This window comes from Phyllostomus hastatus, unplaced genomic scaffold (genome assembly GCF_019186645.2).
Source record: "Phyllostomus hastatus isolate PE091 unplaced genomic scaffold, TTU_PhHast_1.1 phas_contig_254, whole genome shotgun sequence".
NCBI lineage: Eukaryota > Metazoa > Chordata > Mammalia > Chiroptera > Phyllostomidae > Phyllostomus > Phyllostomus hastatus.
The window spans coordinates 5,263,749-5,291,354 of NW_025333810.1; the positions used below are offsets into that span (position 1 = coordinate 5,263,749).

Here is a 27,606-nt window from a genome sequence, read left to right on the forward strand (position 1 = left end):
AGAACACTTAAACTACTATCTGTTTATGGAATATGGATTTATATCACCATACATCTGTTACTTAAAAGGTGGAAAACATGATATATATTTTTAAGAGATAAACATTTTTTCTTACATGTAGTTTTCTTTAAAAACTGAGTAGAGCATTTCTTTCAATTATGTATTTATGCTAGTATAACTGATGCTTTTTACCTGTATTGGTTTCCTAAAGTAAAACAGGCATTTTAGAAGTTATGCTAATTATTGTAGAAACCTGCAATGTTATTGTATTGTCTGAAAAGTTTGTTTGTTTTTTTTCTGTAAGGTGGCTCCGGTAGCACTTAGTTGTCTTTAACTTCATTTGAAACAGTTGTGTTAGATTGTATTATGACAGTGCATTAAAAAAACTTATCAAAATTTGTGAAATTTTATGTAGCCATTTTATTTATTTTTAACTGTATTTTATTGATTATGCTATTACTGTTGTCCCAATTTATTCCCTGTTTGTCCCCCTATACCCAGCACTCCATTAGGCAGTCCCCATACCATTGATCATGTCCTTGGGTCATAAGTATAATTTCTTTGGCTACTCCATTTCCAATACTGTACTTTACATACCCATGGGTATTCTGTAACTACCTATTTGTACTTCTTAATCCCCTTACCTCTTCACTTATTCCCCTGCAACCCATCCCATTTGATAACCATCAAAATGCTCTCTGTATCTATGATTCTGTCTCTGTTCTTCTTGTTTGCTTAGTTTGTTTTTTAGATAGTTGATAGATATGTATTTATTGCCATTTTATTGTTCATAGTTTGGTGGTGGTGGTTATTGTTGTTGTTATTGTTCTCCTTTCTCTTCTTCCTCCTCCTCTTCTTCTTCTTCTTCTTCCTCCTCTTCCTCTTCCTCCTCCTCCTCTTCCTTTTCTTCTTCTTCTTCTTCGTCCTTTTAACATTTCATGTAATAGTGGTTTGGTGATAATGAACTCCTTCACTTTTTTCTTGTCTGGGAACTTCGTTATCTGTCCTTTGATTCCATATATCGTTGCTGGGTAGAACAATCTTGGCTGCAGGTCCCCGCTATTCATGACTTGGAATATTTCTTGCCAGTCCCTTATGACTTACGAAGTTTCTTTTGAGAAATCAGCTGACAGTCTTATGGGTACTCTCCTGTAGGTAACTAATTGCTTGTCTCTTGCTGCTTTTAAGATTCTCTCTTTATCTTTAATCTTTGCTATTTTAACTATGATGTGTCTTCATGTGAACCTCTTTGGGTCTAACTTGTTTGGGACTCTCTGTGCTTCCTAGACTTGGAAGTTTATTTCATTTGCCAAATTAGGGAAGTTTTCTTTCACTATTTTTTCAAACAGATTTCCAGTTTCTTGCTTTTCCTCTTCTCCTTCTGGTACCCCTAAGATGTGAGTGTTGCACTACTTGAAGTTGCCCCAGAGGCTGCTTACACTATCCTCATTTTGGGGGGATTCTTTTTTCTTCTTGTTGTTCTGATTAGATTTTTTTTTTTTTTGCTTCTTTATGTTCCAAATCAATGATTTAATACTTGGCTTCATCCACTCTGCTGTTGTTTCTTTGTAAATTGTTCTTTATTTCAATTAGTGCATCCTTCATTTCTGACTGGATCTTTTTTATGCTGTTGAGGTCCTCACTAAGTTCCTTGAGTGTTCTTATAACTAGTGTTTTGAACTCTGCATCTGATAGATTGCTTATTTCCGTTTTGTTTAGTTCTTTTTCTGGAGCTTTGATCTGTTCTTTCATTTGGGCTATGTTTCTTTGTCTCCTCATTTTAACAGCTTCCTTGTGTTTCTTTCTATATATTAGATAAAGCTGTTATGATTCCTTGTCTTGGTAGCATGGCCTAATGTAGTAGTTGTCCTGTGGGACACAGTGGCACATCCTCCACTATCACCTTAGCTGGGTACTTGAGGTGCACCCTTTGTGTGAGCTGAGTACACCTTCCTCTTGTAGCTGAGCCGTGGTTCCTGTTGGCAGGCCAATGGGAGGGATTTACCCAGGCCAGTCAGCTGCAATAACTGGCTGTGACCACTGACCACCAACCTCCACCCTTTGTGGAGGATCAGCTGTGCAGGGGCAGTGTGGTGGTCTGATGTGGTCTATAGTTCTCCACTAGGTGTACAGGCTCTGGGGTTTCCTGGGTGCTGCAGGCCAAGGTCAGCCCCGGCCTATGTTCTTCGAGGAGCCACCCTGCCTGAGCTATAAAGCAATCTCAGTTGGCTGCTACTTGTGCTGGGCCTGGAGATTCCCAGGCCAGACCAAGTTGTGAATCTAGGATGGCTGCTGCTAGTGCTGGCACTAGGGCCACTTAGCAAGAGGTACAGGGGCTGAGGACCACTGAGGCTAGTTATTGCTTGTTTGAAAGTATTTAGGAGTTATGAAGTATGAGCCAAGGCCAGCCATTCATATGGGAAAGCCACTATTAACAGCTGTAAGTTGAGTGGTATGGAGCCTCACAGGATCTCTAGGGTGTAGCAGCAAATGATGTTTGCCTGGTTGATGGAGTCTCAGCAAGGCACATAACTGCTGGCTCTGTGACTCTGTCAGGGGAGGGTTCATAAAAGGGACAATGGCCTCTTCCTGCCTTTCTGTCTGGGAGAAAGCTGTCCCCCAGCTGTTGCCCTGATTCTAGACATTACAGTTCCTCCCCGTGTGCCAATGGTGCCTTTCAATTTGCTTCTCAGTGCTGGAGTTCAGAAGGGAGTGAGTCTGAGTAAGTCTGTGTTTGAATTCTTTAAGAGGAACAGCTTGGGCCTTTAGAATTTTCTTCCATCTACTCAGTCTCTGCTGGTTTTCCAGCCAGAAGTTATGGGGATTGATCTTTCTAGCACTGGATCCCTAGACTGAGGGGCCTGGTATAGGGCTCAACTTCTTGCTCTAGAGACATCCTTCCTGAATTTTTATCCACATTTGGAGGTGGGACCACTTCTCTTTGCCCCTCCTAACAGTATGGATGGATGTGGTTTCTTTTATTTCATAGTTGTCAGACTTCCATTCAACTCGATTTTTGATGGTTCTGAGTGATGGTTGTTGTATAACTTAGTTGTAATTTTGATGTGGTTGTGTAAGAAAGTGAGCTGTGTTTATCTGTGCTGCCATCTTGACCAGATGTCCATGATCCACCTTTTGTGTACCAATTTTAAAATTGAAGATGCATAGAAAATGTGAAAATTGAAGTTGATAGTGATCAAATCAAGATATTAATTGAGGACACAGATAATGTTGCACCACATGGGAGATAGCCAACATAAAAATAATCCAAATCAATAATTGGTGAAAATGAAAAATGTGTCTTTTATTTTACAGGAAAAACCATATGGACTTTTTGCCAACCCAATAATTAATGTATGCAGCTGATTTCTTTTTTTTTCTTTTTTCTTTTTTTTTTTTTTTGCTGAGGAGAGGTTAGAGTGAATAAAATTTCTGTAAATTGAATCATTCTTCTTTTTTTTATTGTGAAGTAAGAGGTGCATTTATTTCTAGGAACTTTTTTGGTCAAAAACAATAACATATAAAGTTAGAACCAATTTAAGAATCCAGAAAATCTTGAAATAGTTCATTTCAGGAAAAAACATTTTTATATACTATCAATATTACTCAATATGTAACTCAGCATTGTGAAAATTGTTCTAAAACCTGAGTCTGGAACCAGTAATTTTGTTTCCCTGGGGCATAGGAAAAAGTGTACTATTTGTGTATCTATCTTAAAAGTTCTACTATTTCTAATTTTATTTTATTGGGGTTGGTTAGATGACCCCATGATGACCCCATGATGACATGATGACTTATTTCTTAATTTTTCTACTTCAGGAGATTTGAAGTGTGGGTCATTATTTTGGATAGAAACCTATATATAGTGAGAGGCTTCTTTCATTTTCATCTTCATCTCTTCTTACTGCAAATCATATCAAGAATGACTCACGTATTTTGGCCTACAAGGACTTCTTTTTTTTTCAATTACAGCTTACATTCAGTATTATTTTGTGTTAGTTTCAGGTGTACAGCATAGTGGTTAGGCAATTATATACTTTACAGAGTAGTCCTCTGATATTTCCTCACTTGGCACCATACATAGTTATTACAATATTATTGACTATTTTTCCTATGCTGTAATTTATATCCCCATGAATATTTTGTAACTAAATCTGTATTTCTCAATCCCTTTTCACCCAGTCCCCCAATACCTCTCCTCTCTGTCAACCATCAGTCTGTTCTTTGTTTCTGTAAGTCTGTTTTTGTTTGTTCATTTATTTTGTTCTTACTATTCCACATATAAGTGAAATCATATAGTGTTTGTCTTTGTCTCTTTGAATTATTCACTTAGCATAATACCCTCTAGATTCATCCACATTCTTGCAAATGGTAGGATTTCATTCTTTTCTATGGCCAAGTAATATTCTATAGTATATATGTACCATAGCTTTTTATCCACTGATCTATTGATGGACACTTGAGTTGATTTCATAGCTTGGCTATTGTAAATAACACTGTAATGAACATAGAGGTGCATATATTCTTTTAAATTTGTGTTTCTGGTTTCTTCAGATATATTCCCAGAAGTGGAATTGATGGGTCATTTTTAATTTTTTGAAGAACCTCTAAAATGTTTTCTACAGTGGCTGCATTATTTTAATTATAATGTATCTTGGTGTGGGCCTCTTCATGTTTTTCTTGTTTGGGACTCTCTCCATTTCCTAGACTTTTTTGTGTGTCTTTTTCCTTCACCAGGTTACGGAATTTTTCAGTCATTATTTCTTTAAATAGGTTCTCAATCGCTTACTCTCTCTCTTCTCTTTCTAATACCTGTATGATGGAGATGCTATGCTTCATGTTGTTCCAGAGCTCCCTTAAAGGCATCCTTATTTTTTTTAAAATTTGGTGTTTGAGTACAGATGATGGTGAAAGCCTGACTTTATCTGGACCACTTTTTTATTGCTCTTAAACAGTACTCTTTTATAAGATTGACAGCAGGAAAAAATAAGGTGAGGTTAGACAGCCAACTTCAAACTGAGGCTGAAGGCTGCATTTTCTCTCCATAGAGAGAATGCTCTCCTTGTGTATTACAGGCTGTGTATTGCCACTGTGTTCCGGAAAAGTTTAAAACTGAGAGGTGTGGGTGGGGCCTCTGCAAGTGGAGTCGTCCCACTCACCCCACACCCCCTCCAGGCCTCCCATCTGCCATGGATGAGAATAAGTCTACTAAGACGTGGGGAGGACATCTGCTTCGGGAGGAAAGGTGGCTGATCTCTCAAAGGGGAAGGACCAGGAACCTGGTCCTCAATGGGCTTTTATTGGGGATAATGGCCCCCTGCCTCAAAGGCACATGACTCAATTACTGATCCCCTCTGAGTGTACCCTGACCTCTACATCATGGGCCCAGGCATCTGACTCCATTGCAGGGTTTGAGATCCACAGGGTAAAGCAATGGGGAATCCAGAGGGTGGGGCTATTGCATTTTCGCAGGCTGGTGTCAGATGGAGGGGAGGGCTCCATCCAAGAAATATGGCACCTTCAGTGTGGGAGATGGACTCAGCACAGCACCTCTGGCAGCTTTTTCTTCAGTTCTGTCCCTGGAGTCACACACCTCAGTTTCTCCTCACATGACTTTAATTTGCTCTACTCTCCTGTCCATTTATACCGAGGATGAATGTTTGCGATAGAAATTTTGTGTACTGGCCCTTTAAGAAGGTGCCTGTGTCTCTGATAGAGTCCTGTCTCTCCTTAGTGAATTTCTGCTGATTTTCACAGCAGGATGTTATGTGGGCACCTCTTCTAGTTCTGGTGCTTTGGGCTGTGGCATCTGGTGTTGGTTTGAGACCTTTCACCACTCAGGGTGAACCTTTGCAGCTGAGATATACCTCCAGGATCTCAGCTGCCACCTGTGGGAGGGAGGCCAGCCTTTTTTCCATCTCCACCCTTCCTACCAGTCTTGATGTCGCTTTTTCTATAAACCCTTTGTTATAAGATAAGATTGTTCTATATTTTAGTTGTAATTCTAGTTTGGTGGAGGTGAGTGTAACTTCTACCTACTCCACCACCATCTTAGATCTCTTCGCATATGTCTTTTCAAATTAATGTTTTGGATTTCTTTGAATATATACCCAGAATTGGAATCGTTGTGTCATAAGACAGTTCTGTTTTTACTTTTGTGAGGAAAATCCACACTGCTTTCCATAGAAAAGTTCCATAGATTGGTTGCACCAATTTATATTCCTACCAACAGTACACAAGGGTTTCCTTTTCTCTGCATCCTCACCAACACTTGTTTGCTGACTTATTGGTGATAGCCATTCTGACAAGTATGAGGTGATAATTTCATTGTATTTTAATTTTCATTTCTCTGATGATTAGTGACATTGAGCATCTTTTCATACATCTATTGGCCATCTGCATGTCCTCTTTGGAGAAGTGCCTATTCAAATCCCCTGCCCATGTTTTAATTGGATTGTTTGTTATTGGTGTTGAATTGTATGAGTTCTTTATAAATTTTGAATATTATTGGGTGTTTCATTGGTGAATATCTTTTCCCACTCAGTATGTTGCCTTTCATTTTGTTGATGGTTTCCTTTGCTGTGCAAAACCATTTTAGTTTAATGTAGTCCCATTTGTTTGTTTTTCTTTTGTTTTTCTTGCCTGAGGAGGTATATCAGGGAAAAATATTACTAAGAAAAATATCTGAGAGTTTACTGTCTATGGTTCTAGAAGGATCTCTTTTTTAATTTATTTTATTTTTTATTTAATTGTTGTTCAAGTACAGTTGTCTCCATTTTAACCCTATCAGAAAATGATTGGATCAAAAAGACTATGGGACATTTACACAATGGAATACTACACAGCAGAAAGAAAGAAGGAGGTCCTACCCTTTGCGACTGCATAGATGGAACTGGAGAGCATTATACGAGAAGGACTTCTTTACTTAGATGTCACTCATGCTGCCCAAGTGGGTAGCCTAAAAGAAATAGATAGCTTTTCTGTATGGCTCTTACTTTCTAATCTAATGAGTAGTGCTAAATACAGATTAATTAAAGAATACTGTATAATGTTTAACCAGTATGTAAAGTACTCTCATCAATTTAGCTTAGTTATTCTCAAAATAATATGTAATACAAGGGTCCTCAGGTTCCCACACTACTGTATTCCTCAAACACCTTAGGTTGTACCAGGTCTAGCACAGTAAGAGGTAGATTTGGGTTAAATTTGAGCTTTTCTATTTATTACCTGTGTCCTTGGTCAGATCATTTAATCTTTCTGACACCATCTATAAGATGATGATATTTCCTGAGAGTGTTGAGTAGATAAGAGAAAGCCTATGAGTGTACAGAAGGTTGATAATGTTAAAAAGGTAGAGGAAAAGGTCATCTAGACAATCAGGATTAGCCTTAATAGGGGTGGAGTTGGGGAGAAGTAATGGAGAATATTAATACCTCTTTTTGGTTCTGTGTTACACAGGATGTAAGAGAAGAAAACAGTATTTATTTGACAGAGTTTCAGAGAAAGGGTGTGCCCCAAGTATACAGTCTGGTTCATATCTTCTGAGAGCAAATGCAGAGTTTTACTGCCTTCCCCCAGAAGTTTATTTGAGGGGTTTTAGAAAAGATTAGAGCAGTAGCTGGAAGTGTTGGTTGGGTTGGGGGAGGAAAGGAAGAGCTTTGTTTTTTAAAGCAGTGTTGAGGTGAAAGAGCCAATCAAGAAGATTTGGGGAATTAAGACATAAGGGAATAACAGACAGAACAACTTCTCTAGGACATAGATGGGGAATGGGAATGGGATGTAAAAGGGTAAAGAACAGGGATCTGGAAGGAAGTAAGGAAATATCTCCAGGATTCTAACTGCAAATTTACTGTGTTTTTTTTTTTTTTTTAATTTACAAATAGGCCAGCCTGATATTAACAAAGATCTAGTAGAGCTGGATCAACAAAGGAATCTTCTGTGGACAAGAGCTATAACACTCAAGGAGTTTGTGGGGATGACAGTCAAGAGGGAAGTAGCTAAGTAGAGAAAAATCACAGGGTGTTGGAGCTGGAAAAGAGTCTGTAGGTCTTTAATTTAACTCCTAACTTTTGGTAGGAAAAACCGCTGAGGTTGTGTTATTTGCTTCTGATGGGCAATAATGACTCTGGCCAGGTATCTTTCTGGATATTGTTCTTCCTCAGAAGAACAAGAAGTGTGTCCTAAAAGTCCAAGAAGAACCAAACAATTGAGCACTGATTCTAGGAAGCTGATAGAAAAAGTATTGGGAAAGAAAAGGTAATGTAGTTTTTTTCCTGGCTTGATCTGTATTTAGACATTTAGACCTATCCATTTTAATAGCAATAGTAGTGTTCTTGTAGTCATGTGGTTTTCAGAAATGACTCTTACTTCTGGGATTGGGCAATGACTGAGCTAATGCAGCTCAGCATATTTGATACCAGTCATTAGAACTCAACTATTGATTTTGGTTATGTTAATTCTATTTTATTTTAAAAATATTTATTCAATAATTTTTCTATCTACATAGTATTTTTATTCAGGATTCATTTTGGTTATTATGGTATTGTTTAATAATCTGAGAATTTATACTACTTGAAATAACAGGGGCTAAAACATTTAACCCCTTCATTGTTAGAAAGGCTTTAATTGCAGAAGGTGAAATTCTCCTGACATTGAAGGATGACCCATGTCTCACTGACTCACCAAGAATCCTTGGTCATTTGGTTCTTTAAAAAGCTCCACCAGATGAGAACAGATCTGCAGTTTTAGATATTGTGACATGAATTAAGTTGGGAAGAAGACTAGTTAATTTGTGCTGCATTTACAGGGGGAAATTTTTAAAATTCTATTAGAAAAAATAAGATATCCAGGAACTCATCAAAATGAGTTATAGACTTGATGGGGTTTCATATATGTAACTAGTTTATAAAAAATGTTATATTATTTGAATATCCTAAGGCTATTTGACTCAGCTATGGTACTGACTCTGTGTGTGTGTGTGTGTGTGTGTGTGTGTGTTTTCATGGTTCTTGTGCTTAGGTTAATTGAATTTATTGAATCTGTGGATTTTAGTTTTCAAGTCTTCAATATTATTAGCCATTTTTCTTCAAGTATTTTTGTTTTAAATTCCCACTCTGCCTCCTTTGAGGTTTCTAATTACAAGCAAACCTTGCTTTGTTGTGCTTTGCTTTATTGTGGTTTGCAGACACTTGAATTGCATTTTTTACAAAAGAAGGGGATGGATTTGTGGTAGACATGGAAGGGATAATTAGAAAGACTAGCTGATGGATTGTTCATGGGGAAGGGTAGCCAGGGCTTCTAAGAAGCAGAGACTTTATTTTTTAGAAAGAGAAGGAATGTTTATTAGTAGTGTTTGGAGGTTTGAAGGAGGAGAGAGCCAGGTTTCTGCTAAAGCTAGAAGATAAATGGAAATTTCTGATAAGAAGTATAAAGAGTTTTCTCATCATAGATCAAGAAGGAGTTCTTTTTAAAAAATATATTTTATTGATTATGCTATTACAGAGTCCTGTTTTCCACCCTTTATTCCCCTCTGCCCTGCATCCCCCTACCACCCACATTTCCCTCCCTTAGTTCCTGTCCATGGGTCATACATATAAGTTCTTTGTCTTCTCCATTTCCTATACTGTTCTTAACCTTCCTCTGTCTATATTGTACCTAGCATTTATGCTTCTTATGGGATGTCCATTTCTCTGATTCTGTTCCTGTTCTAGTTGTTTGCTTAGTTTGTTTTTGTTTTTAGGTTCAGTTGTTGATAGTTGTTAATTAGATGCCTTTTCAATGTCCATAGTTTTGATCATCTTCTTTTTCTTAGATAGGTCCCTTTAACATTTCATATGATAAGGGCTTGGTGATCACAAACTCCTTGAACTTGACCTTATCTGGGAAGCGCTTTATCTGCCCTTCCATTCTAAATGATGGCTTTGCTGGATAGAGTAATCTTGGATGTAGGTCCTTGCCTTTTATGACTTCAAATACTTCTTTCCAGCCCCTTCTTGCCTGTAAGATTTCTTTTGAGAAATCAGCTGATAGTCTTACGGGAACTCCTTTGTAGGTAACTGCCTCCTTTTTCTTTCTGCTTTTAGGAATCTTGCTACTTGTCTTTAATCTTGGGTAACTTAATTATGATATGCCTTGGTATATGCTTCCTTGGGTCCAATTTCTTTGGAACTCTCTGAGCTTCCTGGACCTCCTGGAAGTCTTTTCCTTTGCCAGACTGGAAACTCATTATTTTTCAAATAAGCTTTCAATTTCTTGCTATTCCTCTTCTCCTTCTAGTACCCCTATGATTTGGATGTTGGAATGTTTAAAGTTGTCCCAGAGGTTCCTAAGCCTCTCCTCATTTTTTTGAATTCTTGTTTCTTCATTCTGTTCTGGTTGAATGTTTATTCATCCTTCTGTTCTAAATTGTTGCTTTGAGTCCTGGTTTCCTTCCCTTCACTGTTGGTTCCCTGTACATTTCTGTTCATTTCACTTTGCATAGCCTTCACTTTTCCTCCATTTTGGACCATACTCAGCCATTTCTGTGAGTATCCTGATTACCAGTGGTTGGAACTCTTTATCTCATAGTTTGGATATCTTGTCATTGCTTAGTTCTGTTTTTGGGACTTTGATTTGTTCTTTTATTAGGGCCACATTTTTTTGTCGTGGCACAGCTGTTATGTGTAAGGGGCTGAGCCTTGGGTACTTGCCAGTGTGGGGTGACCGATGTTGATGTGTTGTGGCACTGTATGTGGAGGGAGGTAGTTGGAGAAGGAACAACGCTGCTTGCTCAGCTTTTAGTCACTTCCTACGCTACCTACAAGCAAATTGGGGCCTTTTGGTGCAGATTCCCAGGTGGGTGGGTTTGCGTATATTCTCGGACCCTGTGGGTTTCTCCATTGAACTCTCCTGTGAGGCTGGGAGCTTCTCCCACCATCACAACCCCCACAGGTTTTTACTACCAGGTTTTGAGGCTTTATTTTACCACACTGGAACCCTGGGTTGTACAGTCTGTTTTGCTCCCCAGTTATCTGCATGCAGGGACCACATGGTCTACCAGTTGCTGCTTTGCCTTTTCAGGTCTTCCCACCGTCTTACCACGCATCCTGTCCACCCCAGCAACCTGTCTCTGCCCCTCCTTCCAGTGTGTGTGAATGTTTCTTCTTAACTCCTTGGTTGTTGGACTTCCATATAGTTTGATTTTCTGGTAGTTCTGGTTATTTTTTGTTTTTAAATTTTGTTGTCCTTTTGGTTGTGCAAGGAGGTAAAGTGTATCTACCTGTCAGGAAGGAGTTCCTGAGAGTACAGGATTCTATAGATAGTGTCCTGGGTAAGAATAGGAGATATTGAAGGAAATATGGGTTTGACAGTCAGGGTGATAATATATACCTTGGAGCTTTGACTTCCTGCAGTGACTTCAGTGAACAGGGCTTTTAGGAAGCATAAGATGTGCCCTTCTGGGAGGAGGAAGGCATTCTGATATAGTTGTGTGGTCTTTAATGTTGGCTTTCAAGAAGACTTCTCCCCTAGGCAGCAGCAATTCCTATATTGAATCATAAAAATTTATGGCTATAAAACACTTGGAGATTATTTACATTTTGAAGATAGAGAAAGAACTGATTCTCTCACTTTTTTGTTGTTGTTAGCCTTAACATTATCCCCTTGGTATAGAATGTTTTGCCAACATTGTATTTTTTAGAATGAAAATATCAAATGAAAAAGATAAAGCTATGAGTTATTAGAGTCATTTAGTTTATCTTTTAAATCCACTTTTGTATAATTTAAAAAATTATTTTCATCTTTGTTAAACTTTAGGTTTTTATGGAAGAGCTCCATTAGTTTTAAATTGCTTTGTGGTATCAAGAGTGTGTTAATATGTCTTAGATTTTTCAATTTGAAGGTAAATATGAGTTCAGAGGCCACACATCTTGTTCTGTATTTATTATTTAAAAAACTAAAAATGACCACCTCCCTAAATAAGGTTTATCTTTGAGAAATGTATATAGAAGTATTAAAAATAATATTATCAACTCAGACCTTGGAGAGTTTTGACTGTAACTGAGAATTTACTTTCTTTAGGCTATTATTTTGATTTAGTATTACATTGGGATATTAATTGAAAGAGAATAATTCTATTCATTTACAGATCAAAAGCATTAGAGTAGAAAAAAGTATAAGAGTGGAAATGTTAGTTTTGTAAGTATTTGAAACCATGTCTTATTTTTTATCTTTAACATGGATCCTCACTGAGTGTGTTTGGACTCTAATAATTGTTTCTGAATTTTGAAGACCTATAGTGAAGAGCATTCTTCTGTTAGTTTTTTTCAGTATTTATAAGATGGAAAGTCTAATATCAAATGACTTGTTTTTCCAGCAATATCCATATTCCCATTTGTTAAAGCCCACCATTTCATGTCTCTGCTATTCAGGTATTATGCTGTGCTGGAAAAACCATTGAGAATTAATGGTATTTATTACGAAAAGAGAATTACTACAGCTAGAAATTCAGAGAATGCCTGTATTTAAGACATAAGCAGCTAAAGAAGAGCAGGTAGAAAGGTTGAGAAAGCATTTTTAGGGAGGGAGGAAGACAATTTGGTATATGGGAAGATAACTCATGTAGGCCAAAACAGAAAAGTATCGGGAAGAAATGAGTCAGTAGGTTCAGATGCCAGAGAGTTTTAGAATGAAGATGGGAAAATTTTGTTGCATTAGGAAATGGTGACCTTACTGAGGAATTAGAATGGTGTGAGCAGAAACAATATATTGGTGTATTGAAAATCAAACAGAAGACTGCAAGTGTGGATTCTCAGAGTCCCTTAATCCCTTTCCTAGTATTCTGCGTAGACTCAGATTACTTACTTTTGAAGTATTCATACTTGAAGCTGAAGATGTTAAATATGCACATTGGCCAGAAACCTGCTATTTTTATATTAATGTGATAATTTGTATAAAACAATATTTAAACTTCTTGAGCACTTAAAGCACTGCTAAAATGCAGACTCCTAATATAGTGCTAACTTTATTTCCTTATGTTTTTAAAAGTCTTGGCTGCTTATGATTCAGCACACGGAACAACTGAGTAGGATAATGAAGACGCATGCAGAGGACCTAAATTCTGGGCCCTTACACAGGCTCACCATGATGATCAAAGACAAGCAGCAGGTGAAGAAAAGTTATATAAGTGTTCATCAGCAGATAGAGGCAGAGATGATTAAGGTTTGTCTTTACATTCTCAAATTTTTATTTAACTGATTTTTAAATTCACTGAAAAATATTTCTTACTCTGTTTGACTTATAAATATTATTTACTTCAGTCCTGGAAGGTAGCTCAGTTGACTGGAGCATTGTCCTGTACACCAACCTTTTGGTTTGATACCCAGTCGGGGTGTGTATTGGAGGCAACCAATCAATGTGTTTTTCTCTCTCTCAATAAGTAATATCTTATTTTTGAATATAAGACATTGATTATGATATACTGTTACTTTATGTACTCCTACAAAGTAAAAAATTCTGCCAATTAAACTATGATACAGTACTTTTATATCACTTAGAATTTTTATTTTTATTTTCACTTATTGAAATAGCTCTTTTAGGCTTTTAAAAATGTGTATCATATAACACTGCATAAAATAAAAATGAAAATATAAGCAAAATAAATTAGGATATTTAAAAATTTTCTCTACTTTCAGAGTATTTCTCCTGGATAACTTTTGTAATGTTTTTAATTATGAAAATTTGCAAATGTGCAAAAGAGGAGAGAATAGTAAAATGAACTCCCATTTGTCCTTTCACCCACATAGTAAATATTTTCTTCATCTATTTGTTTTATACTGGATCATTCTAAAGAGAATTCCAGATACTATTTTATTCATAAATATTTTAGTTTATATTGCTAAAATATGTACTCTTTTAATAAAACAATTATATTATTGATCTCTATACCTAAACATAGCAACAGTTCCTAATGTTATTGAATATCCTGACAGTGTTCAAATGACTGTTGTTTAAATGCTTTTTACAGATGGTCTATTTGAATCAGGAAACATGGCCCACACATTACATTTGAATAATTCTCTTTACTGTGGGTTTCCCTCCCTCCTTTTAAAAATGCCATTGTGTTTGTGGAAGAAACTGGGTAATTTGCTCTATAGAATTGAATTTTCCTTTTTTGAATTTTGTTGTCAGCATTTTGTGTTGTGATTTCACATATTCCTTCATTCTCCAATTTTCTTGTAAACTGCAAGGTAGGTCTAAAGGCTTGATTAGATTCTTACTATTTATTTTGGGCAAGTAAACATTATAGGTGTTATTATAGACTTTTCTTGTTTTATATCAGGAGGTATATAATGTCTGTCTCTGGATTTTCTTTGTGTGTGTGTGATGTTGAACTTGACTAATACATTCTAGTTTTGCAAGCCTGATCAGGCTATTTTTAATAAAGTTTCCCTTCGGCTTTTCATCTGATATACCTGGAAACAATTGATGTTCACTGCTTACTTTATTATTTCAGCAGGGGTTGTAAAATGGCAAGTTTTCTCTTCTGTCATTCCTAATACAATTGTTAGCTGGAGTTTTTCAATAAAGAATTTTCCTAGATCTACCATTTGGTTACCCTGAAGCATTGTTTATATAGGGAAGACAGAATAAATGCTTGCTTTTTGCTATTAATTTGCCAGTTTGCAGAATGAATAGATTCTTTAGCACCTTCAGAATTTAAGACTTCCCGTTTTGGTGTAGGATGTAAGAAATTTGGAATTGCCACTTCATTCAAACAAGTAATAGCTTGAAAAAATGGTAAAATGAACCACTCTTCTTAGGTTTATAACAGAAGTGAAGTCACGGGGCAAATGGATATATCACTAGAATTAGAGAGACCAACAAGTCAATATAGTGAATCACAACTTATCAGAGCAACAGCCTCCTAGGAAACCAGTGCTGGGTACAGAAAAAATGGAATGGTAGCTAACAAATTCTGGAGACTCAGCGTGGACAAGTCTGGCAGTTAAAAACTTCAAGAGGATCCAGTCATTTAAGGGCCCCCACACTTTTGGGAGTTTTACCTCCTGGATCTCTACCAGGTGGTCATAGTGAATATTGGAGAAAAATCTCATGGTCCTGGCAGGGCAAGTGGAATAGGAACCATTTTGACATATGCCAGAGTATTCTGTTTTTTGTTTGTTTTTTTTAAGATTTTATTTGTTTTATTTTTAGAGAGGGAAGTGAGGGAAAAAGAGAGAGAGAGAAACATCAATGTGCGGTTGCTGGGGGCTGTGGCCTGCAACCCAGGCAGTGCCCTGACTGGGAATCGAACCTGCGATGCTTTGGTTCTCAGCCCATGCTCAATCCACTGAGCTACTCCAGCCAGGGCCCCAGAGTATTCTGTTCTTCACAAGGTCTGCCCTCGGGAGAAACTGTTAACTAGAGCCTAACCCCTGGGGGAAGGGAAATACGCAACTTTGGCCCACTCTAGCCACCCTTCCCATGCAAGGGGGGTTGGGGAATGAGAAGCATATGTAATCTTCGAAGTTCAGAGGCACAGGCTTAGTAAAAGATGAACCTAATCAGAAGACTATAAAATGCTTCCTCTGCTCTGACAACTTATCACCACTTAGTAAAGTCCTTTTTTACATCATTTCCTTTTACCTAAAACATCATGCCTGTCAATCAAGAAAAAATGGTAAGGCCTACCAAAAGGCATAGTTGGAAGAGAAAGCAATCATCAAAACCAGATATGGCAGGATGTTGTAATAATTACTGTGGGAATATATAAAAATTACCTTGTTTTTTGGACCATAAGACACACCTGGCTTTAGAGGAGGAAAATAGGAAAAAAAATTGAAGCAAAAAATGTGGTAAAATATTTAATAACATAAATAACATAATATTTCCCCAATGTAAATGTAAACAGAACTCAACAGCAGCATTAACAACCATTATTCCTCCCAAATTTGGGCGGGATGGGGGGAAGTGCATCTTATAGTCCAAAAAATATGGTATCTGTTTTTTATGTTAAGGGCTCTAATGGATAAAGTAGATAGCATGCACCAACAGACAGGCAATGTAAGCAGAGAGATGAAAATCCTGAGAAAGACCCTAAACAAAATGTTAGACATCAAAACACTATAACAAATGTGAAGAATGCCTTTGATGGGCTTATTGGGAGACTGGCTATAATTGAGGAAAGAATCCCTGAGCTTGAGGACATATCAATATAAATCTCTAAAACTAAAAAGCCAGGAGAACAAAGACTGAAAATATATGAATAGCATTTTCAAGAACTATAGGGCAACTCAAAAAGGTGTAATTCAAGTAACTCATGTATTACATGAGTATTAGGAATGCTGTATTAGGAATACTGGCAGAAGAAAGAGAAAGGAACAGAAGAAATATTTGAAACAATAATGACTGAGATTTTTTTCAAATTAATATCAGACACCAAATGACAGATCCAAAAAGGTTAGAGAAAAGCAAACCAATAAATGACCAAAACCAAAAGCCAGTACAAAAACTGCACCTAGGCATTTCTATTTGAAACTATAGAAAATCAAAGATAAAGACAAAACCTTGAAAGAAGCCAAAGTAAAAAAAAAATTACATATAGAACAAATATAAGTATTACTTCCAAATTCTGTGAAGTCATGCAAGCAAGAAGAGAATGTAATGAAATATTTGAAGTGTTGAGAGGAAAAAATATAACTGATATGCAAGGAAATGAGAAAGAATGGAATCATAAAATATTCAATGTAAACCACAAAAGACTCAATAAGTAACAGAGAAAAATAGGAGCAAATAACATGGGTAACAAACAGGAAACTAACAGATATGGCTGATAGTAATTCAAGTTTATCAATAAATACTTTGAAGATCAGTGGTCTAAATGAACCAATTAAAAGACAGATATTGTCAGAGTGGATCAAAACAACAAGACCCAATTATATGTTGTCTACAGGAAGCCCACTTTAAATATACACACATGGATTAATTGTAAATGGATGGAGAAAGATATACCATGCTGCCACTATCAAAAGAAAGCAGGGGTAGCTATATTAATTTTGAACAGAGCAGACTTCAAAGGAAGGTTTATCAGGGATAAAGAAGGGAATTACATAATAATAAAAGGTATCGGTTTTCCAAGAAGACAATAATACTTAATGTAGGTTCTGGCCAAGATGGAGGCATAGGTAGAAACCCTTTGCTTCCTCGTGCAACCAAAAGGAGGATAACCACCAATATAAAATCAATAAACAACCAGAAGTGCCAGAAAATCAAACTCCATAGAACTCAGACAACCAAGGAATTAAAGAAACAGTCAACCAGACCAACAAGACCAATCAGACTGGTAAGACAGGCAGAGAACTTGTGGCAAGGTGGTGGACCATGCAGGCAGGGCTGACTGAGAGAACCCCCAGCGAGCAGGCAGACTGCGAGGGTGGAGCTGACTGAAGGGGAAACTGAGACTCAGAGCTGACTATAGACTAAGGTGGGGGGTTGTCATGGTTGGAGAAACTCCCAGTCTCACACGAGGGTTTGTTGGAAAGTAGGGCTAGAGACCAGCAGGTGAACTGCTTTGTTCCCTCTCTGGCCCCTCCCACATAGGCAGTACCACAGCACAATAAGGAGGGTTGCCCTGCCCTGGTGAATACTTAAGGCCCTACCCCTTTACAACTTAATAGGTGTCCTGAGACAAAGAAATAGGGCCAAAATCAAAGAACAGAGTAAAACTGTGGAAAGAGAGCTAAGTGATGAGTAGATAGCCAACCAGCTGATGGAGAGTTTAAAGCCCTGATAATCAAAATGCTCAGAGAACTGATTGAACTGGTTGAAAAATAAAAGAATGAATGAAAGATACTCAAAGTGAAATAAAGCAAAATATTTAGGGAATCAACAGTGACAGGAAGGAAACCAGGACTCAAAGCAACGATTTGGAACATAAGGAAGAAATAATGATCCAACCAGAACAGAATGAAGAAACAAGAATTCAAAAAAATGAAGAGACTTAGGAAGCTCTGGAGCAACTTTAAATGTTCCAATATCCAAATTATACGGATGCCAAAAGGAGAAAAACAAAAGCAAGAAATTGAAAACTTATATGAACAATTAATGAAGGAAAACTTTCCCAATCTGGTGAAGGAAATAGATTTCCAGGAGGCTCAGAGAGTCCCAAAGAAGTTGGACTCAAAGAGGAACACACCAAAGCACATCATCATTAAGTTACCCAAGATTAAAGACAAGTAGCAAGAGTCCTAAAAGCAGCAAGAGAAAAGGAGGCAGTTACCTACAAAGGAGTTCCTGTAAGACTATCAGCTGATTTCTCAAAAGAAATCTTTACAGACAAGAAGGGGCTGGAAAGAAGTATTTGAAGTCATAAAAGGCAAGGACCTACATCCAAGATTACTCTATCCAGCAAAGCTATCATTTAGAATGGAAGGGCAGATAAAGCGCTTCCCAGATAAGGTCAAGTTCAAGGAGTTTGTGATCACCAAGCCCTTATCATATGAAATGTTAAAGGGACCTATCTAAGAAAAAGAAGATGATCAAAACTATGGACATTGAAAAGGCATCTAATTAACAACTATCAACAACTGAACCTAAAAACAAAAACAAACTAAGCAAACAACTAGAACAGGAACAGAATCAGAGAAATGGACATCCCATGGAGGCTTTTCAGTGGTGACGGGGAGAGGAAGAATGGGGGAGAAAGGCACAGGGAAGAAGAAGCATAATTGGTAGGCATAAAGTAGATGGGGAGAGGTCAAAAATGGTATAGGAACAGAGAACTGAAAGAACTTATATGTATGACCCATGGACAGGAACTAAGGGAGGGAATGCTGGAGGGTTGGAGGGTGTAGGGAGGATGGGAGTAAGGGAAAAATTGGGAAACTGTAATAGCATAATCAATAAAATATACTCTAAAAAATCTTAATGTATATGTGCGTAACAATATAGCATCAAAATACTTATAGGACTGTGAACACTTATTGAATTGCAAGGAGAAATAGATGAATTGTCTGTTGCAGCTGGAGACTTCAACACCCTCTGTGAGAAATAATTCAGCAGCCAGAAAATCAGTACAGATATGATGCCATCAATCAACCAGACATACTAGATATAATGATCATCTATGAATCACTTCATGCAAGAACAGCAGAAGACACATTATTCTCAAACTCACATGGAAGATTCAACAAGACAGTCTACTTTCTAGACCATAAATCATACCTTTAAAGTTAAAAGAAATCAAACAATATTGGCTTTGTGACCACAATGAAATTAAACTAGAAATCAGTAACAAAAGGTGGTCTGCAAAATTTCATGTTGGAGATTCTTGCTGTATGATGCTCCAGGATTGGGTAGGCCAGTTGAAGTTGACAATGATCAAATTGAGACATTAATTGAGAATGATCAATGGGTACCACACTGGAGATTGCCAACATACTTAAAATATCCAAATCAGTAAAGGTATTGGTGAAAGTGAGAAATATGTCTTTTATTTTACAGAAAAAAAATATGGATGTTTTTGCCAACTCAATAAAATCAATCTTCTAATTTTTCACCTTAGGATACTAGTAAAAGAAGAGCAAATTGAAGCCAGAGGAAGCAGAAGAAAAGAAATAATAAAAATTAGAGCAGAAATCCATGAAAGTGAAAACAGGAAATCAACAGGGAAAACTCAACAAAACCAAAACCTGATTATTTGAAAAGATTAATAAATCAGTAAGCCTCTAGCTGTCTAACAAAAACACGGTATACAGCACAGGTTACTAATATCAGGATTGAAAGAGGGTACATCACTACATATCCCATGAATATTAAAGGGTAATGAAGGAATAGTATGAACAACTCTATGTCTACAAATTTGATAATGTTGAGAAATGGGCCAATTCTTTGAAGGACACAATCTGCTAAAACTCGCATGAGAAGAAATAGACAATCTGATTAGGGAAACATCTATTAAATAATTGAATCAATAATTAATAACCTTCCAAAACAGAAATTACTAGGCTCAGATAAGTTCACTGGTATATTCTGTCAAACTTTTAAACAGGAAATTATACTAATTTTCTACAAACTCTTTCAGAAGATACAAAGAGGGAAACTTCCTAATTCATTCTACTAGGTCAGCATTATTCTAATCCCCAATCCAGACAAGATAATAGAAGAAAAGGAAACTGTAGATTCACACTTCTCATGATCATAGATGAGATCCTTAGCTGTTAGGAAATCAAATTCAACAATGTATCATAAGAATTATACACTATGATCAATTGGAGTGTATTTCAGGTGTGCATTTGGTTTAAAATTTGAAAATCAATAAATGGAAACCATCACATAAACAGATTAACTAAAAAATAAGATGATTATGTGAATAAATGCAGAAAAAGCATTTGACAAAATCTAGCACCCATTCATGAGAAAAAATCTTAATAAACTTAGTAAAGAATATCTACAAAAAACCTACAGCATACTTAATTTTGAGAAATTTGAAGCTTTCTCATTAAGCGAGGAGCAAAGCAAGTATGTTCCTTCTTACCATTGCTTGTTAACATCATACTGTACATAATAGCTAATGCAGTAAGATAAGAAAAAGAAATAAATGGGCCTTGTCTGGTGTCGCTCAGTGGAATGAGTGTCATCCTGCCAACCAAAGGGTTACCAGTTAGATTCCCAGTCAGGGCACATGCCTGGGTTGCAGGCCAGGTCCCCAGTAGGGGGCACATGAGAGGCAACCAAACATTGATGTTTCTCTTCCTCTCTTTCTCCCTCCCTCTCCCTCTCTTTAAAAATAAATAAAATCTTAAAAAAAAGAGAGAGAAATAGATGGTATACAGATTGGAAAGAAAGAAATAAAGGTATCTTTGTTCACAGCTGACATAGTTGTCCAAGTAGAAAATCCAAGAGAATCAAAAAGGAAACCCTTGGATATAAGTGCTCTAGCAAGGTTGCAGGGTACAATGTTAATGTACAAAATTTAATTGCTTTTCCTTAGACCAGCAATCAATGAAGAAGATGATATGCAATTAACTATAAAATATCATATACATTAGCACCCCCCAAAATGAAATACTTAGGTATAAATAAGTATAAATCTAACAAAGTATATAGAGGACTTATAGGACCAAAATGACAGAACTCTGATGAGGGAAGCAAAGAAAAAATAATTTAAGAGATAATCTATGTTAATGTGTGGGTAGTCTAAATACTGTGAAGATGTCAGCTATTTCCAGCTTGCCCTATAGATTCAACACAACGATGAAAATCCCAACAAGTTATTTTATGGATATTGAGAAACTGATTCTGAAGTTTGTATTGAAAAACAAAAGGCCCAGAAGAGCCAATAGAATATTGAAGGAAAGAACAGTCAGAGGACTGATATTACCCAACTTCAAGGTTTACTATAAATGAAGACATTAATAGTTTCGATTTTGTGTAAGGGTAGAAAAATAGATAAATAGATCAATGGAACAGTATAGAGAGCCCAGAAATATATCCACATAAATATAGTCAACATCTTTGACAAAAGGGCACAGTCAATATAGCAGAAAAAGATATTATTTCAAACAGATGATGCAGGAATAATTGGATATCTATCCATGTGCAGAATAAATCTAGACACAGACCTCATACCCTTTGTGAAAATTAAGTCAAAGCAGATCGCAGATCTAACTGTAAAACACAAAACTAAGTTTTTATTCTGGTTTATTCTATTATAGTTGTCCCAATTTTTCCCCTTGCCCTCTTCTGTTCAGCTTACCCTACCCCACTGCTCCCACAGTCAATCCCTACATCTTTGTCTATGTCTGTGAGTCATTCATACATGTTCTTTGACTAATCCCTTCCCCTTCTCTGGAGAGAGGGTGAGAAAGTAGAAGGGAAGGAGAAAGAGAGAGAGAGAGACATCGCGATGTGAGAGCACCAATCACTGTGAGAGAGCAACACTGATTGGTTGCCTTTCCATGCCTGCCCGACTGGGACCCAACCTGCAACCCATAGGAACTGAACATTTGACTTTTGGGTTTATGGAATGAGGCCCAGCTAACTGAGTCACACTGGCCGAGGCTTGACTATGCATTGTTTATTGATTTGCTCTTGTTTTTGAGAATTTTTTATATGCTGTTGAATTTACCACTGATACCTAAAGTAATTTTTAATTTATTGTCTGTAATTGTAGATTAAAGAGCATCTCTGACCCATAAACAGGAAAATACACATTAATTAATACTTTGGGATTTAAGTTCTTGACCATGTAAATTTAAGTTCAACTTTTTTTTTTTGCATTTCTTTTTTTGACAGGTTACAAAGACAGAATTAGAGAAATTAAAATCCACCTATAGACAATTAATAAAAGAAATGAATTCTGCCAAAGAGAAATATAAAGAAGCTTTAGCTAAAGGTATGGCAAAATTATGAAAAAATGTTTATTCTACTGATTTTTATTTTTATCATTTGAAAGTTATCTTTACGAATAGTGGAATGATTCTACTTAGACCAGTTCATATTAAAAATAACCAAAATAAACCAAAATAGACTGATTATGAAATTATGTAATAATTCTTTTAAAACATGATGCACAATATTTTTGAATAGTGCATACTAAATGGAATTATGTAGCAGTTGTGTAATAGAATGCAAAGAATACTTAAATTTATCTCTAGCATAAAGTTTAATTAGTGAGCACTAAATAAGAAAAATAAAGTTGTATTTGTTTAGAAGCCTTTTTAATTCCATTTTTACCTATGGTACTTAAAACCCATTAAAATCACAAGGTCATTTTATAACATTATTTTGCCTTTATAGCTTAATTTTATGTGTCTGTAGTGTCCTAAAGGTTTCATTTGATAGTTTGGAAGTAAATGGAAAGAGAAACCAATGTTTTCAGTAGATTCATGGTCATAGTCTTGAAAGGTAGCTAAACAGTTTTCGTATTTTGATTTTTTTAAATGATAAAAGTTGGAGTTTTAAAAATTTCTGGCCAAAATATAAGCTTTCTTAGAAAATATTTTCTTTTGTCTCTTAAATTTACCTTCCTCTTGTATTAATGTATTTTTTTCTTTGTCTTTTTCTTGTATATTATCTTTTTGTTGTTCATAAATGAAATAAACATTTCCTACATTGGGCTATATCTTTCACAATGAAAACAGTTTTTGTTATTTTCAGTAGGCTAGGAGAGATACTGATTTGGATGTAGCTCTCCCTCCCTCCTTTGCGTAGTTCCTCCTCTCTTTCTATTGATAGCTAACCACTCGCTTTGCTTCTCCTTGCTTCTTTCCCTTGTTCCTTCTCTCTGTCCCTCTTTTCCCTTCCTTTTCTTCCTTACCCTTCCTCCTGTACCATCTTTTCTTCAATATCTACTTTGTTTCTCTCACTCCTCCCACATTTATTTCATGTTTCTTCTCACAGTGTTGCTATTGATTTTTATAGTTTTTTAAAAATATATTTTATTGATTATGCTATTACAGTTGTCCCATTTCCCCCCTTCACTCCCCTCCACCCTGCACACCCTCTCCCACCCACATTGCTCCCCCTTAGTTCATGTCCATGTGTCATACTTATAAGTTCTCTAACTTCTACATTTCCCATACTATTCTTGCCCTCCCCTGTCTGTTTTCTACCTACTATCTATGCTACTTATTCTCTGTACCTTTTCCCCCTCTTTCCTCCTCCCACTCCGCTGCTGCTAACCCTCCATGTGATCTACATTTCTGTGGTTCTGTTCCTGTTCTAGTTGTTTTTGTTTTAGGTGTGGTTAATAATTATGAGTTTGTTGACATTTTACTGTACATGTTTTTTATCTTCTTTTTGTTAGATAAGTCCCTTTAACATTTCATATAATAAGGGCTTGGTGATGATGAACTCCTTTAACTTGACCTTATCTGAGAAGCACTTTATCGGCCCTTCCATTCTAAATGAAAGCTTTGCTGGATGGAACAATTTTGGATGTAGGTCCTTGCTTATATGACTTGGAATACTTCTTTTCAGTCCCTTTTTGCCTGCAAGGTTTGTTTTGAAAAATCAGCTGACAGTCTGATGGGAACTCCTTTGTAGGTTACTGTCTCCTTTTCTCTTGCTGCTTTTAGGATTTTCTCCTTCATTTTAATCTTGGGTAATGTATTATGATGTGCCTTGGTGTGTTCCTGATTGGGTCCAAGTTTTTTGGCACTCTCTGAGCTTACTAGACTTCTGGAAGTCTATTTCCTTTGCCAGATTGGGGAAGAGTTCTCCTTTATTATTTGTTCAGATAAGTTTGCCACTTGTTGCTCTTCCTCTTCCCCTTCTCATATCCCCATAATTCGGATGTTGGAACGTTTAAAGATGTCCTGGAGGTTCCTAAGCTTCTCCTTATTTTTTTGAATTCTTGTTTCTTCATTCTTTTCTGTGTGGTTGTTCCTTTCTTCCTTCTGGTCCACTCCATTGATTTGAATCCCACTTTCCTTCCCATCACTATTGGTTCCCTGTACATTTTCCTTTATTTTGCTTAGCATAGCCTTCATTTTTTCATCTAATTTATGACCAAATTCAACCAGTTCTGTGAGCATTTTGATTACCAGTGCTTTGAACTGTGCGTCTGATAGGTTGGCTATCTCTTCGTTGCTTAGTTGTATTTTTTTCTGGAGCTTTGATCTGTTCTTTAATTTGGGCTTTTTTCTTTCCTTTTTTTTTTTTTTTGTCTTGACACTCCTGTTACATAGTGAGGGGCGGAGTTTTAGGTGTTCACCTGGATGGGGTAATACACATTACTGGGTTGCGATGCTGTACGTGGGGGAGGGGTCTGAGAGGGGTCAATGGCGCTTGCTTTGCTCTCTGCTGGATTCCAGTCCCTTTCACCACTTCCCACACGCAAATCGGGCCCTTTCTTTTATGGATTTCTGGGTGGGCGGGCATGTGTATGTTCTAGGACCCTGTGGGTCTCTCTAGCGAACTCTCCTGTGAGGCTGGGAGTCTCTCCTGACACCTCAACCCCCACAGCTATTTTCAATTGGTGTTTTGAAGCTTTATTTCCCTGGGTTGGGGCCCTGGGTTGTGTGGTCTGTCTCCCTCCCCAGTTTCACCTGGTTTATCTGCACATAAATGTGGGACTGCCCGGTCTGCCAGCCACCGTGTGTACTGCGCCCCTCCACAATCTGCCACTTCGCTGGGTCCGCCCACTGCCACCCCCAACGCCCAGGGTCCGCCAGCCACTGCTTTTTTTGCTTTGACCCCTCTTTGCCGGGCTGCCTGATTCCAGCCCTCTTACCAGTCTAAATGAATGTGTCTAACTCCTTGGTTGTCGGACTTCCATGCAGTTCAATTTTCTGGCAGTACTGGTTGTTTTATTGTTTCTAAATTTTTGTTGTCCTTATTTTGGTTGTGTGAGGAGGCAGTGTGTCAGCTATTGATTTTTTAAAGATGTGAATCTATGTTCACAGTGTTCTCATTTTTCATGTACCTCACCCATTATTTAGAGATTATAATCCCTTTACTAGTGTAAATTTATCTTTTAAAGTGCTTTTATGATTTAATTGCCTGTTATTAAGTGAATTAATGACATAGACTTTGGAGTCAGGTAGTCTTGGATTAAATCCTTACATTGTGTGATTATTTTATGGACTTTTAAACTTCATATTCAAATCTAATTACTATTACTTTGTTATTTTTAAGAGTTCTTTAGATAATCAGTAAGTATTTACCAAGCACTTTCTATGTTTACATTATTGTGATTGAAACAATATTTCATAACTTACCCATTTCTAGTTGATATTCTAACTTGGGAACCCCAAGTCTTACCCTCTTTTAAAATTTAGCTTTTGTACAAGAGGTGATTTGCTGAACCATGAAGAATAGTTCAGAAATAGTTTTATATATAACACTATTTCTTAATATGTCAAAAATAGTTACTACTGAATCTGTCAGAGTAGTTCATTTTATAAAGTTCATTACTTAATGCCTGGCTAGCAGTCTCAAATTAGTGCCCTTATTATAGATAATCATTTAAATTCACCCAGAGCAAGTGATGATGTAATTCAGCTGTTTTATAATCCAGATATGCTAAGTATTTTACACTAGGCTGTGTATCTGTTGTAGAAAAGTTAGGAAAAGCAATACAAAATCACTCTGAAGTCTCGATACCTATTTTTAATTATGTTTTATTTTTGTTTAAAAATTGAAGTCTGATTTTGATATTATCATAAAGTTTTAAATAGTTCTTATACCTAATGCTTATATTATCAAGAGTTATTCACAGATAATAATAGTTCTTTATTACTTTTGATCTAGATAAAACACTATTAGTGTTGTAGTAATAGTAGGAAGGCAACCAGAAAATCTCAAGACTATAGTTTTAATTGGCGTTAGGTGGTGTATTTGATTTAATTTCCTGTGGTAAAATATGTGAACTTATTTACATTACTCTTTCTAAAGATATTAATATTTTCCTATTTTCAAGAATTTGATTACTTCTATTAAATCAATTTATAATCTATAAAACATATTTAAAAAGTTCATATGTATTTACATTTTATGCTTGAGGTATATGTAAATTTCACATTTACATGAAGAAGTGTAAAATTATATATCTGAAAACTTTGTTTCTGTTTTCAAACTGCCTCCATATTTAACATGAAAATAAGGGTTCCTTTGCGAAGTTATGTAATCATTATAAAGATAATGCGGTAGCAAACATTCCAGTATTTATAGGCTTCATGTCAGAACCTTAGTTCATTTGAACAGGTCAGACCAGGGCACTTCTGCAGCGGGTCCTAGTCACAGGGGGTGCTGGCAGTGAATGCCTAAGCCTTGGCTCTGGCATCCAGAGATTTTTAAATCTTAGGTGGTTTTGGAGGAGCTATTTAAAACCCCAGTCTAACATATAGCATGCAGCTGGTGAGGACACGGCTTTGTGAGAGACAAAGCCTTGAGATAATTCTTATAGTAAGGGTTAAATTCTGGATTTGATTGAGAATGGGTTGAGTCATGGGCTCAGCATGAACCTCAACTTGAGGTTCAGCAGTAGTAGTAGATCAGCAGGAAGGCTCTGTTAATGGTGAAATTCCAAACTCCTGACTCTTGCTGGATGGATTACACAAAATACTTTAACTTTTAGATGTTAGAATTTATATCCAGTGGGGCATTACTTTCTGTTCAGTCTAACAGAATGTAAATAAAATCTCATTTGGAAAATATAGCATCATTTAAAATTTTTATAATATGGCTTAAGTATTAAACCAGTTTTACTCTGTGTTGTGTTGAGTGAATAGATGTTTATATTAAATTGATTTGAACTAATTTGGACATTAGTCTACTTTTTGGCTATATATATCTGTTTATTGACTATTTCCTAGACATTAGTCTGTCGATTTTATTTACAACATGTGCATGGATAACAACCATAATAATTGTAGTTTATTAATCGGAAGTTAATAATTTATATTGTTTCTTTTAAAAAAATTGTTTATGCTACTAAAGTTGTCCCCACTTTTTCTCCTTCTTCCCATGTTCACCCAGTTCTACGCACTTCCCTCCCTCAGTTAGTCCCCATGTTGTTGTGCATGTCCATGGGTCATGCATACATGGACTTTGGTTAATCCTATCACCATCTTTTAGCTAGTCCCTCCCTCCCCTGTGGACAGTGTTAGTCTGTTCTATGTATCT

General features: G+C 36.6%; 1 protein-coding gene across 4 annotated transcripts in view; it reads left to right on the forward strand.

Moving 5' to 3' along the window:
* The window catches only part of FER (FER tyrosine kinase), a 399,749-nt gene that overhangs the window by 57,084 nt on the left and 315,059 nt on the right, over positions 1–27,606 (forward strand). For all 4 annotated transcript variants that reach the window (XM_045837886.1, XM_045837888.1, XM_045837887.1 and 1 more), the window contains 2 exons: positions 13,024–13,197; positions 22,273–22,372. In XM_045837886.1, coding sequence (XP_045693842.1) covers positions 13,024–13,197; positions 22,273–22,372 — 274 coding nt within the window. The remainder of the gene's footprint in view (positions 1–13,023; positions 13,198–22,272; positions 22,373–27,606) is intronic.